Source organism: Megalops cyprinoides, chromosome 5 (assembly GCF_013368585.1).
Source record: "Megalops cyprinoides isolate fMegCyp1 chromosome 5, fMegCyp1.pri, whole genome shotgun sequence".
NCBI classification, from domain to species: domain Eukaryota; kingdom Metazoa; phylum Chordata; class Actinopteri; order Elopiformes; family Megalopidae; genus Megalops; species Megalops cyprinoides.
The window spans coordinates 24,306,001-24,321,062 of NC_050587.1; the positions used below are offsets into that span (position 1 = coordinate 24,306,001).

At 45.7% G+C, this 15,062-nt stretch overlaps 1 protein-coding gene across 2 annotated transcripts in view; it reads right to left on the reverse strand.

Moving 5' to 3' along the window:
* Window positions 1-15,062, reverse strand: part of LOC118777513 (DENN domain-containing protein 1A-like) — a 60,625-nt gene that overhangs the window by 18,024 nt on the left and 27,539 nt on the right. For both annotated transcript variants that reach the window (XM_036528523.1, XM_036528521.1), the window contains exons 6-12: window positions 10,706-10,775; window positions 9,630-9,710; window positions 8,484-8,537; window positions 7,246-7,356; window positions 4,577-4,677; window positions 1,567-1,612; window positions 1,112-1,213 (exon numbers count right to left, since the gene is read on the reverse strand). In XM_036528523.1, the coding sequence (XP_036384416.1) occupies window positions 1,112-1,213; window positions 1,567-1,612; window positions 4,577-4,677; window positions 7,246-7,356; window positions 8,484-8,537; window positions 9,630-9,710; window positions 10,706-10,775 (565 nt within the window). The remainder of the gene's footprint in view (window positions 1-1,111; window positions 1,214-1,566; window positions 1,613-4,576; window positions 4,678-7,245; window positions 7,357-8,483; window positions 8,538-9,629; window positions 9,711-10,705; window positions 10,776-15,062) is intronic.

Genomic DNA, 15,062 nt, shown 5'->3' on the forward strand with positions numbered 1-15,062 from the left:
TCTCTTAAAGATTTATGGAATTCCTGAGCAGAGAGACGGAAAGGTTTTATAGGGCAAAGAGGCCTCTGATGTTCCACAGTGATCCAGAGATGCCTGTTTTCATTACCGCCATGTCAAATAAAAAGGAGCTTGACACCTGAATGTTGACAAAGACCAGTGCGACCCACAATCCTGTTAGTTGCACCATGTGGCCAGTAAAAGCCCTCCTGTAAAACTGCACTTGAACTGTTTCAGAGGTTTTTTTGGGCTGTGATGAAAAACAAGGAAGATGGAGGCTTTGTGAACCCCATAATGGGCGGGGCTAACATGTTGCGAATCGATGTCTCCTTGAATTGATGGAGTTTTATCCCTACTGCAAAATACTACAATCGGCTCAGGTCTGTGAATCACGGACAAAACACAATAGCTCCATCCACTGTTTGTGGTGATGGTGCCGCACTTTCTGATCAAAACGTAGTGCCATTAGAGCCATCTTGTGGTAATATGCAGATCCCCCCACCACCAACCCGCACCCCCTGTTGTCTGGTTTTCTTTGCTGCCTGGTGCAAATTACCATCGCAGGCGGCTTCTCAGTTGCACATCATGAATACATTTACTGAAAGCGGAGAATAAACACAAAGGACAAACACATGGAAATGCCATATTCGGGAAAGGGAACGCTTCCGAGAAGCACAGCGCTGGAGCTGGTGTCTGTAAAACCCCCACCCCCCCCCCCCCCCCCCCCACCCCCGTGCGTTCAGGGCCTTTGATCTGCGGATCGAGAGGCCACTTCAGGAGCAGGTGGCGGGGGCGGGCCTTTACAGGAGTCAAGCCTCACCACCAGTGCAGGACTGTGCTGCACCTGGCAACCCGCCTTTTGAAATACACGAGACAGAAAGGACTCCCCGCAAAACAGTTAGGAATAAAGAGGAAACTGCTGCATCTCTGGTGCTGGTAGCACACCTGTTCACACTTCACCTGGCTCCCCAGAACATGCACCTGCCTGGGGCCCATGCTCTGGGTGTGTCCACCGCATCCTTTAGTGAACTGTAAAATGGTGCAGCGTAGCTGGCGGGCTCAAAGTGTGTATGTGCGTGTGCATGTCCTGGGGGAGGTGGCGGTTTAGACTCACCGTGTCATTGGGAAGATTCTGGAGGTCATCGTATGGTGTCTCCAGGGTGTTGGTATCCACGTTGAGGATCACCACGTCCTCCAGCGCCACACTTTTTACCCTCTGCACAGAAAGGGGAAGTTGTTTCAAGTGATAATGTACAGTTATTAACACACAAGTACGTATGTATAGGTGCCAAATGATCAATTGTTCTCCTTGTGCTTAAGGTCTGACATGACAAAGTGTTTGTCGTAAGGGTTGCTTGTGTGTTCATATCCTTTTTACAATTTTTAACAGTACAATGCAAAGCAGATACAAAACCTCCAATTTTACCTTTTTATGCATCACTGTAACTCTGGTGTCTGCATGGCAGTAGGGTTTGTGTCACAATTAACTTCAGTGTGTATACTCCTCAGTCATTAACAAGGACAGTAACAAGCTTAAGGGGTCACCCATTCAAATGAGAAGGGACTTACTTCCATTAAGCTGGAATGCACTCCAATAAGGTAAGGCATAGGGGCACTGCAACAGACGACCACAGATGTATACAAGTTAGAGCAGGGTTACATCAGTACCCATAAACAGAGATACGTGTGGACCCACTTGCATGTGCGCGCACACACACACACATACACACACGCTCAACAAGAAAAACAGATTTAGACATATAATCACCATGAGAGTTTACAAACATTACTGAGGAGTGTTACATCGGTGAACATGTTCACTGTGATCACATGACCAATTTGTTCAATAGGATGGGCCAATCGGATTTCTGCAGGCAAGAGGCACATTGTACCGGTGCAGCAATACAAACAGTGCGAACTTTATGCTTGGAAGAAACCGGTGGCCTTGGATCAAACTTCAGGACATGGAGCAAACTTCCACATCACCATCAGACCTGCTATGACACTGGCCCCACAACAGCTGATCCCAGATCAGTATATGAAGGTGAGAAAGTCCGGGTGAGACTCAGAGATACTATGAAGCTGTGGGGATTAGTGTAATGCTTTGAGAAGAGAGAACCAGTCCCACTGGTTTGTGCAACAACCAGCTAACTCTGAAGCACTTAATTAGGCATCTCCCTCTTTGGTCTCCTGCAGCCGGCGTGACATTCAATTAAAATAGCAGATATGTACAGAACAAAAACAGATCAAAGGCTTCCTAAACTGATAGAGGAAAAATAAATAATTGATCAAACATCTCTGGGTGCCTTAAATTTTATCTGTCCAATTATTTACTGGCAGTGTTCTCACAGTAGCATGGGGATAATGAACTCAAACTGAAGCTAGGCTGATCCACGCTCGGCCTCGCATATGGAATCTCATCATACGGAAAGCAGTGCTGACTGTTTTTCACAGTATTCTGTAGACTCACAGTAGCACATGAATTACTGTGTGCATTCATCCCCTTTCACAACCCACCTGGCCAACTGTACCATGATGCTGTATTTAACCTTTTCCTGGCAGACAACACTGTATGACTGATTAAGGCCTAGGGGAGAAGGGATGCAATAATTAGGTCTATGGCCCCTCCCCCTTGCCTTGAAAAGCCTTAATTAACACTGGTTCCATCATGCTGCTGGGAGACAAAATCTGCTGTTTGGACAAAAATGTAGACCTGGAACATATTGCATGCTACTTTATGTAAACACATGCAAATAGCTGCTGGCGCCTTGTAAAATATTGTGCAATGGAAACCCCGCAGAAAACCTGGCAAAGTCATTCATTCATTCATAAAATCACAGCGCGTGAATATCGCTCACATAAAAGGTCATGTCAGCCTTGGTGAATTCATTTTCTCTACTCTTTTCTACCAATACTTAAATTAGTGCATGTGTGGAAATTGCAATCTACAAAGAGGAATTTCACTTCCCTCACCTTCTTCTCATCATAAGAGCGGTTCCCTCTCTCTGCATCTCTGGCTGTCCTGTGCCTGTTCCTATCGATCCTGTTACAGGTACTACTACTACTACTAATAATAATAATAATAATAAAAACAATAATAATGATCTCCTCTATGACCAGCGGGTTTGGAACACACTCCAGCGGACACTTGCAATCCCAGTGGTGCAGCCAGGAGGCAGCCAATCAGAGCTGTCATGTAGCGCTTGCAGAGCAGGGAGACCTAGCGAAGTGGCCTGACGGCTCTGGGCTGGGTGTTAATTACACATGCAAAGCCCATTACGCTTGGAGAAGACACCTGCTGACAGGGAAATGAAGCCAGCGGGCTCCACCACTGAACTGGAACAAGAACCCCACAGTAATACATTTCAGACTGTGTTGTCATATGTATGTGTATGAATGGAGTGGGCTTGTGTGAGTGTATTTGTGTGACCGTGTGTATGCATGTAGACATATGTATGTGGGATTGTGTATGTATGTGTATGTGTATGTGTATTGCGTGTGTGTGTATCAGTATTTGTATATGTATTTGGGTGTGTGTATAACCACATGTCTGTGTGTGTTTCTGCCTGTATATGTGAACCTCCTTCACATTTAAAGCTCAAGACTCCTTAGGCTTCCGGGCCCCAGCCCTGACCACACCCCTGCCTACCTCAGGCATGAAGGGTTAAAGGTGGAGAGCGAGATGGGGTCAAATGCATCGCTTCACACATTCCCCTTATTCATCTGTTCTTTTCATTGTCTAAATATCCACACGGCAAAGAATGCAACCCATAGGCTGCTTGCATCACCTGTGCAAGGTGTGTGCTAAGTAAATGAATAAAAATAATAATAATTTTTGGTTCTGTTTTTCAAAAAAGATACATCAAGTGCGCTCACTCTCTCATTCTGGAGTTAATGTATGTGAATACTGGCGAGGCTAAAAATACCAGCGCAGAGATTTGGAGAGCTGCTATTTATCTTAAGCGACAGCCCCTCAGTTTCTCCGGAGTTAGGCCGTGACATCGTGAAAGATCGCTGCGTGGGGAGACACGCGGCTCAGACACAATTAAGCAGGAAGCGAAATCACAATGAAAATCTTTGGCTGGCTCTTTTGGGATGCTTCTGCATTATTTGCCCAGTTACATGACAAACCAGAGCACAGAAAAGATGGCGTCTGCATAGATCACGGCCACTACGTAGGGCAGACGGGTGCATGGGACACATGGTTAGGGTACTTGGCATGAGACAGGCAGGTTGCAGGTGTCAGCTGAGCAGCTAAATAATAATAATAACATTGATGATAAATATGATTAGGACTGAGCAAAGTGATCCTAGATCATCTAAGCCAAAAGAACACATTTATTTTAGCGTTCAGCACTGAAAGGACGCTGTCTGCTTACAATCGATATTGAATTGACACTGTCAAGTGAAAACAGCTGACACATCACTTATGGTGGTGACAGAGTAGAGACTGTCCGATCACAGTGTGGGCAGAACAGGTCCTGTCCAGTCACAGTGGAGACTGTAAGACACTGAACTCTCACAGTGGAAATTTAACAGAGGCTGTCCAATCACAACGGAAACAGTGTAGGGTACTCACCAGCAGTAGTCAATGAGGTGCTGAGGGAGGACAGGAATGTAAACATGCTGCCAATACATGGGATACAACATGGCAGCCGAGCCATGCACGCAGGCGGTTAACTGCAAGACAGTCACACACACACACACACACACACACACACTTCTGTCACACACAAAACATCAAACCTCTCTAGCAGATCATTTCCAATTCTACATCTAGAGAGGGACGTATCATGCAGGCTGCTTTGGTGAATTTTTGATAGGTTGGAGAAGACTATTTTCACAGGCAGCCACGTAACGAGGTACCAAACTCAATGCGATCTCTGAGTCGGGGGGCTGCTATCTGATCAAATTCTCACTCGGTGGGGCATCTCAGGGTACTGCTTCGCAGGCAGTTTGCCCTGAGCCTCACACCTTCATGAATATTCAGACGGCTTTCACACGTTATCATAAGCACATAAATACGCGCTATTTTCTGCTGCGCAGGGTGCAGTGTGATTGGCAAAAGCAGGACAATCACCCCCCCCTTGCAAATATTAAAGCCGTTGTTACCAATTATAATTATCACACAAAGGCACATAATTTACACTTCTCAAATTCAAGTTTCACATCAACACTGCACCACCCGTCTTTCTATAACTTCATAATTAATGTTCAGAGATTCACAATAATACGCATAACACGTCTCCAGACTAGTTTTCCGGGAGTGGTGAACACGCTGGGCTTGGCTTCCGTTCACTAGCGGCACCCAAGCAACTTCCTTGCTGCAGGTGAGGACTCCGCAGGGGTGGAGTGAGTTCGCAATGGAGGATGTGGGGGGGGGGGGGGGGCAGAGCCCTGTTAGCACCTTGAGGAACAGTGTGGAAACGACACGCATAGAGTGAGACCTGGGCTCGATTAGCGGCACCCACCATCCCTCGGCTGAGCTGTACCCCATGAGATGTGGCGGCAAGGAGCTGTTGCCATGGGGGGGGGCATGGGGGGGCAGCAACACACGACAGTGAGAGAGCAGTGCACGTGCAGGTAGGTCTATGAATGTATATACAGTGGCTGGAGAAAGTATTCACCCCCCCCGGACTTTTACCCCATTTTGTTGTTACTGTCTGAAACCTTGATAAATTTTTTTCTTCTGATTTACGCAACCTGCTCTATACTTTCAACATCCTAAAAAGAAGGAAGAATAAAAATAAATTAAAAACAAAACTCAAAAATCTTCATTGGAGAAGTATTCACCCCTTTAGCAAAAACTCTCCTAAATAAGCTGTGGCGCAGCCAACTGCCTTCAGAATTCACACAATCTGTTGGATTTTATCTATCTGTGTGTAACTGAAGTGGTTAAAAGTTTAGACAGCACACACAGCTCTAAATAAACCTGTCTGTGTGAGGTCCCACCATCGGGCATTCCATATAAGCAAATATGAAGGAGCTTTCCCAAAAACTCAGGGAAGGACTTGTGGACAGATCGAAGTTGGAGGAATTCAAAAAGATTTCCAGAGCTTTGAGTGTCCCATGAAGCTCTGTGAAATCTATTGTCAAGGAGTGGAAGGAACGCAAAACCACCCTGAATCTTCGTCAACCAGGTTGTCCCCTTCTTTATGTCGAAAGGATAAAAAAAAACAATGTATCAAACAAATCCTCCACCAGTGACGAAATTCAGACACTTCAATCAGGTAGATGCGACAGCAGCTCAGCAATGCCTTCTGAAAAGCACTCCTCTCTGAAGTGCAGCAGAATTAGCAGAATAAGCCTCGGTTCAGATCCTTGCCTGTTTGCAGAGTGCTTATTTCCTTTATGAATCCAGATGCTCTCTCTCCCCAGTCAGTCAAGCTGTCTAGCCATGGGAGATTTGAGAGAGCGATGCTTTTCATCTGGGGAGAGCGACATGCCGTCGGATCCATGATGGGGACATTCCCCCATCCTTCAACAAACCTGTCTCCCATGTGCCAGCAGCGCCCAGGGGAATACCTCTCCTTCTGTGAGTGCCTCCCGCACCAAACAAATAGGCACACCTGTCCAACACGAAACCAGACAGGAACTCTAGGACTAAACCAAATGCTGAGAGGAATATTCTCCTCTTTCTCAGGAAAAGGGGCTAACCCACGATTCAAGGTAGAAACTAGCACTGGTAAAGTCAGCAGGTAAAATCAGTTTCCTGTACCTCTTTTTTGATGTGCTGACCCATGCCAGCTTAGCCAACTAACTGAGGAGAAAACTAAAGAAAGACAGAAGGGAGTGTGCAAAATTAATAGCCATCATATGATTGTCCTTCCATATACCAAAATGGAGTATCAGTGACTCTCTGCTTTGAGCTAATGACTGCGTTTTGCCTTGGAGAGCAGTGTTTTGAATGTCTGCGATTGGCAGCAGATAACAGCATCCATTGTGGAGTTCATGAACCCTCACCCTGCAATATGCCAACACTAATGAATTCATACCAACGTATCGACAGACTACATGAAACTATTTCAGCTACGCTGGTTTCAGACAAAATCTTCAAAGAGAAAAGGGATTTAAAATTGTAAGGCTGATAAAATGATTATTTTTTAACTTGACATTTTAAAACCAGAGGAACATACACACACATGTGATGCCTGATATCCCCACTCTGAGGTCTGTGGTAATGAAAGAGGGCTGACCTGTGTCACATGATAGGAGTGAGGTAGGGAGGGAGGGAAAGGTTCTACTTACAGTGCTGAGTTTGCTACAGCAGACGAGGATGCGACGCTCAAAAAGCATACTAGCGTACAGATGGAGAATGTTATTGACATCTACCGCTACAAAATACTCTGTTAGGTTTCTCTGCAAAGAAACAAAGACACACAGACATGGGAGGGAGGTTAGTGCTGAAGGCTGTGGATACAGCTGGTGATGTGCATGAGCAGTGACTGCTTTAAAAGAAAGCAGAGGGGACCTCGGTGGGGTTAAATTCACACTTCCCACATTCAGAGACATGTGAGGCTACTGGGATCCCACATGTGTTTGCATGGCTATGTGCGCCTGTGTGTTAAGTTCATGTGTGGGAGGAGTCTGTAAAGGCCCTGTTGACACACATGCAAAGACTCAAGCACACTGACATTCGTGTGCACGCAAACACACACACACACACACACATACATACATACAGACAGACGGATAGACTGGCAGACAGACAGACAGATACATACATACACACACACACACACACACACAGAGCATGACGTGTCATTTTCTGATGTAAAACACTGAACAAATGTCATTCAGCTGTAGAGTAAGTAAAATCAATTCTTCAGCCTAAAGCACTGTGCATTTTGCTTTTCTTTACACTTGCAAGATGCGGTCAATACCAAAAAGTGAAAAGCAGCTCTGTGTGAATGCTTGCACTTCCAGCATAAAAGGAATCTCTAAAAACTCACTCTCCTGGCCAGACAGACAAGGGTATCTTCCACAGCCCCAGAGGCACAGACATGGGGAGTTAGAGGGTGAAGCGAGCTATAATTCAGATGTAACTGTTGTTTCAGTTGACTTGTTACATCTCCCCCTTGGTGCATCACAAATATGAAAGCCAACCTCTGAGAGTTCTCCCTGTCTTTATAAAGACGTACACCTAAAAGGCAGGGAGGGTAACCATAGAGGGAACACTTGGTGCTCAGCGGTCTGATGAACGCTTTGAGTTTTTGCAGTGCCACAAGCTTGGAGATTCAGTCGACCTCCCCAGGTGCTGTGCTTCATGGGGTTATTAGTGTCAATGTGTCTATATACATATTCATACTCATAATTATATCTGCATTTATGCAGTGTCAGTTTTTTCTCCTGTGCTGTTGGTAACAATGAGCTGAGGCGTCACTGATAACCACTCACTGCACAAGCCCATCATTATTTGTTGCATGACTGACAAGTTTTAAAAACTAATGTCAACTATGAAGGGAAAAAAAGTAAAAGGGACTCACATTTTCAGGAATGCTGGGGAGTTCCCTGATGTTAGGCACAGTGAAGTGAGAGTGCTAAAGAGGCAGAGAGAGAGAGAGAATATACAGTATTAAAACTCATTTTCCTGTCTTGTCACAAATCTGTTCAAACTTCTTAAAAAATGTAATCAACAAATCAATCAGCTAAATCTGAGCTGATATGGTGCTTGTGACAAAGTAATTGCCACAGGACAGACTGTATTTCATATAAACTATTAAAGTAGGAGCAGACATGAGTCGAAGGAAAGAGAAACATGGAAAAGGAACACCTTACAGCTGCACACACATTATTATACTATTATATGATGTATATTATCATTTTCTGCCAAACAAGTTCATTAATTCATTCACAGCTACACCACACTACAGTCCACAGCTGGGGAAGGACAGGTAGTGGAAACGAGAAAGGTACTGGTAGGGAGATAGATGACCTGACAGAGATATGGGGAATGGCTCCTAGTAAGAAATCGCATCCTCAGTGCTGCCCTGTGATTGGTTGATGGCCACGTCCCCCCGCCCTGGAGCCTCCACTGAGCCTGCTCAGAGAGCGCTGTCTCTCCTGAATGTTTCAGACACTCTTTGCTCGCTCTACTGCCCCTGGAAACCAGCCCGCGTCAGACAGCCAGGCAAGCAGCATTCCCTCAAACCAACGGCACGAGACAGCCCAAAATATCCCACCATGCACCTCAAAGGCCCAGCAGGCAGGTTAACCCCCGGGGGTCGGACAGTCTCGCTGCTACCCCCATGATGCACTGCAGGGTGGCAGTGGAAGGTTGGGCAGTGAACCCAACGTTGACCGGGCAGGAAGCCCAAACTGCCACCTGTCTGCAAGCATCAGGATAGGCTGACGGGGGTGAAGGGAGCACAGTGACCCATACTCACAAGGGGCGGGGGGGGCATCACCTGGCTTTACATATTGGTGAATTTTATGAAAATAATTCTGATATTTTGTAAGGACTGAAATCTTCCCATAGCAGGGGGGAGAGAGCGAAGGAGCGAGAGGTGAAGAGGGAAAAATGGCAAGATGGAGAGCTGGGGTGGACAGAGATGAGACGGAGGGATGGAGAGAGAGAGAAATGGAAAGATGGAAGTACAGAGGGGAGGAAAGAGGAGGGCAGTCAGTCTCACCACACTAAGATGAACTGGTACACCAGGGTCAGGAATGGGGAGTGCATACAGTGTCTCCAACAGCTCCTTTTTCTGGTTGTCCTGCAACACACACACACACTCATCAGGAGTACTTTTTTGTGAGACTTCCGAATGCACACACTACAGAGGAATGCTTATTAATTAAATCTATCGCAGTCAAAATACTGTGTTGAGCAGGGATTCAGAACCAGACCTGTACATCTAAGATGCCTAATTACTGAACTAAAGATTAATCCAGGGGCAATAAGGAATGCTTCAAAGGACTGAAGCCTTATATGACAGAACTAATCCATTCCTGTAAATGACTCTGTGAACTGATGTTACCAGCAAAGGCATTTTGATTAGGTACATATTCCTGGGATGAACGTATAATGTCTACAATTGTCTAATTGCATTGAAGTTCTGTCTAGAGTCCATCATGGTATGTCATCATTATAAACATGACTGGAATAAAAACAGCTTGCACTGCGATTTTCACTAGGCCTCAGAGACCATTAGCAGTTTTACAGCACAAAATGAGACCAAGCATTTAGCCTTGAGGCACTCCTTCAGTTTTAAACTAGAGCTCACAGAGCTGTCTCCATTCCTGTTCACAGGGAAGGTAATTGAATATGTATTGAGAATAATTTAATTAACCCTAATCAATACAATAAATCAAACACATTGTTTTACTGTTGAAAAAAATGGCAAAACAACACTGGCTTATGGAGTGATTTACAGTATCTTCATATATGGTTAAAACGCCAATTACCATACAGGGAATGTAGTTGAATACATCTAAAACTATTAGCCATACATGACAAAATACATGAATTATTCCCTCTTTCATTAAAACATGCTTTAAAAATATTCCTATATATTATACATCTCATGCTTTTATCTTTGCAGTTAACTAAACATTTCATATGATTAACTCTACTAACTATCAAGATGCATACATTTAAGCAACTAATACATTTTGCTATGGGATATTTTTTAAATTTACATCCTTAAATTTGGGATTTTATATGTTAAGATGTGATGTGAGGGTGGTACCACACCAGACACACACTGACCTGGCCTTTGATGGCATATTCCACCAGTACATTCAGCAGTTTGTAGAAGACTTCGAACCAAGGGAGATAGCTGAAGAAAAGGAAGAGCACAAGGTAATTTACAGGAAACAACGAGGCAGACCAGGGAGCTAAACCTTTGGCATAAGAGACAATAAGTATAGCAATACTCTGAATTATTATAGGATATAGACAAGGACATCTGTTGTGATTCAACGTTTCTTTGTGAATCAAGACAAAAAAGGAAAGCAATCAGTACACAAAACCTTCTGAAACCATCTTAAATCATGGTTAAACAATAGTCACAGTTTAATTATACTGTCATTATGTGCCATTATGACCATCTTATTGAAAGAGGCAGCCATATGACTATGTCTTTGTAAAGAAGGCAAAAAAGGTACGCCAAAATCGAATCCAGGCAAGGTCAATCTACATTAAAACTGCATTGACGTAATTATTCACACATACTGAGACTTGTCAGAATCCAAACTGATGAATCAATAGTCTTGATAAACTGTTACAGTCCAAGCAATGGTTGATCATAAGTTAATCGATAAATTGGTAACCTAATACGTCCACAAAAGCATTCTAGGCCAGTATGACTTAGCTAGTTTCCCCATGGTGCCTCAATGGCAGCCAAAGACAAACTTGTCCTTTATATGCTTGTCCCGTTTTTCTCCCTTTTGAAATCGCAAATGGTATTACGTTAACTTTGCCTCACTGCAACACCCCCATATGTCTGCTAAAATGCAACAAATACAATTCTCTGATACACACGCATACAGCCAACTGTCATGTTTCACAGTGCACCTGGGGGGAGCATGTATTGGACTGCAGGTAGCTGACAAGGTGTTAGAGAATACCATGGCAGCAGGATGAGGGGACCCTGGCTGATACAACCCACTACTCCAATGGAAAAGAGCCAAACATGTTACTCCAATGCAGACTCCTGTTAAATGCTGGCAAACGACCTACAATGACTGATTACGACCTGCAATAACAGAACTCTTGCGCTTGGAATAAGTGCCTTAACTAACTGAGCCACTCGAGAAACAAAGACAAACTTGTTTAACAGCAGCACGTCACAGCAGATCCCTTACGGTGATCTGACCACAGGGGCATGGGGTCGCTGCAGCAGCTCAATGAGAATTCACTGCACGAGTGTCCTTCAGTAAGCTTGCACAGGCAGAATACAGAGTGGTGCCACCACAGCCCACAGAGACTCCTCTTCTGACCTCCAGGGCAGATCCAGATAGAGAGAGGCAGTGAAGAGGGGGGGGGGAGCAAAGAAGACGGAGAGAAAGGAGAGAGAGAAAGAGAGATGCTGAAACAGCCAAGCCCAGGAAGCGAGGGAGGGACAGTCTCCACCTGGTGACTGCGGTCACTGCTCGCCCTGGTGCTGCCAACACTAATGCCTTCAGACTAATTAAAACGTTTTCGGCAAAAGCCCCGGTGGCCCCAGATTCAGAGCGTGGAGGGTGAGGAGGAATCTGCCTGGTGGCGAGGTGCAGCATCCCCCTCGTTACTGAGACAAGGGGGTTTAAGCATGGGGCGCTTCTAGAGGTGTTCCCAGGGAAGCAGCTTCATTTGCATAACAAGAGACCTGAGCCAGCTGACTGGCTGATTGCAGCTGCCTCCTTCATTAACCGCAGCCTGCGTTCAGGCGTGAATGCCTCGGGCTTAGCACACGCACTCATTAGCGCACCGCGCTGCGAGGCACGGGCTGCGGATGCCACGGCTGGTGAGCTCTCACCGAGGCCAGAGGACGCAAACAATCAGAGAGGATTGAGCATAAGCCTACAGGACCAGATAAATGTAATCCCACTTTCCTCTCTGTGCTACTGCTGTTTACGGGAGACCGGCCCTTCCCTGTCTGTGTCCTGCGAAAATAAGGAAGTGGGGTAAATAAACCAGTCGACAGGATTACCATGTCTTGCATCAAAGCCTCAAGTGACATAGATTTTATACTTTAGAGTTTATGGATGGGTGACTTTTTACCGGGTTTTTACCTGGTTTTGGGATTGCGTTCCATTTCAGGGATTATGCCAAATGTATGGGTTTAACTCTGAAAGTCCCCAAGGAGAAACAGAACTGAGGCTCCAGAATCACTGACACGAGACCGAGCAAACGGAGAAAGCTGTAGACAAATGAGAAAACAGTGAAGTCCCTGCCGTCGCCCTCAACACTCAGCCTGCGCTGTGAGAAGCCATGTCATACACGACGCCAGGGATGAGAAGTCACCTAAAACCCAGAGGATGAAGTGAAAATATCAAGTGAAGAAATCAAAAATGGGCCAACAGGTTCACATGTGCAAACTGAAAGGCAAACTGTGCAAGTCATCCTACATATGGTGTCCTCTAGGCAAAATGAACAACAGAATCGCAATGCTGTTGTCAAGGTACTGTTTTTGCAGCTGTGTTATGCTCTATTCAACCAGTATTGAACCAGAGCTCCACCCCTCCTGTCTGCACAGTTTACACATAAAAACTGCACCATAAAATCTGAATATAAAGTACACAAATCATTTCAATGACCAGATGATTTGTGTTACAGATAAATGAAATTATTGTGAAATGTTTATATGCCATATCTGGTGTCTTCAGCCCTCAACCCTTATTTCAACCATCAAGGCATTTCTTTGTTCAAATGTGAAAAACATCTGTTTTGCAAAATTCAATGGGGAAAGATATAAATAAATAAAAGCCACAGCAGGGAGTAAAAGCAAAGTGGAATTGAAAGTTAATTGACTAATTTAATCTGAAACATGTGTTGGTCATTTGTCCAGACACTTCAAAAAAGGGGCTGCCGTTGGCAGACAGCAGCATGTGTGTATCGGTCAAAAAAAAAACCACCAATCGCTCCAGGCAACATCGCCCCTTTGTCCTTTGTGTCAAAGCCTGTTCAGCTCCATCCAACGTCCAACGCACATCTTTCTCCACATCGTTGCGCTCGATTCACTCCAACAGCAGCTCCAAGATGAATATCAATCACTCATTTCAACACTATACGACGTTCACCATTTCCCCGCCTGCCACACAGCACTGCTGGCGGGACATCAGTGGGCGCATGTCACAGCTGAAGAATACCGCGGATATAAAATGTGTTTGTGTTGTCTTTTCTCATTATTTCTCCATGTTTTAACCCATTAAAGCCCCATGAGAGTCGCCGCCCGCAGACAGCTGGGATTGGTATGAGCGCTCGTGTCCTCCCAGCAGCCCTCCGACGGCCGGTGTCGGGCCCCGGCTTTAAAACTTCACACCCCGTTGATCAGCGCCACATGCGGCCCCGCCGGTCCGCCGGCCTGTGGATTTATGGTTTGTGACATGCACTTGTTTCATTTGCAAGCCGACACTTCCCCTTCCTGCGCCGCTCGCCACAGAACTTCTGATTAACTGCCGTTCTCAAGGGTCAAAGGTTAAACAAAGGAAGGGAAAGCAGGCGTTGGGGTGGCGGGGGGGGGGGGGGGGGGCTCTGAGCTCAGAGGCAACTTCGATTTAAAGCTGATGGAGCAGCCATTCCAAAGCACACGCCAGGGTCAAAAGCCAAAGGGGGCCGAGAAAGGACAGTAAAACTCTTTGGTGCAGTGGCACTGTTTGGTGCACTGGTACAGGACAGTAATGCTGTTTGGTGCATTGGTACAGGACAGTAACGCAGTTTGGTGCACTGGTACAGGAAAGTAACGCTGTTTGGTGCACTGGTACAGGACAGTAACGCTGTTTGGTGCACTGGTACAGGACAGTAACGCTGTTTGGTGCACTGGTACAGGACAGTAACGCTGGGGTCATCAGGGTCAGGAGGAAGTAATACTGTATTTTAACAGGCTGTCATGCAACAGGACGGGGGACTGTGCATCCTTGCCACCCAATCACAACGTATCACACTGCACAGTGGGAATCAACAGCAGGCTGCTGGCAGTGAGTGAAAAGTGCACACATGCTGTCCTGGCTCAGGTAAGTCCACCGGAAGCAGCACTGTGCACTGACCTGGGTACAGCTAACTTGCCTACCAAGAAGTGCTCATACAGACACACATACATACACACATGCAGACATGCATGCACACACACGAACACGCACACACACACGCACACACACACACACACGCACACACACACACACACACACACACACACACACACACACACACACACAGAGCTGATAATATTTGGCCACTTGATGAGTGAGACCAGAACCCACACTCAAAAGTAACAAAAGTGTAACTGCTTATATGCCAAATTTGCAGTTTATTCACACAATTCCTGTGTGCTTTGCACTTAATGTACCCAACCCTGTCAACGACAGCACAGACGTCACCCCTGCAACGACAGCAGTGACATCATAAAAGGAGCAGAGATTTCCGA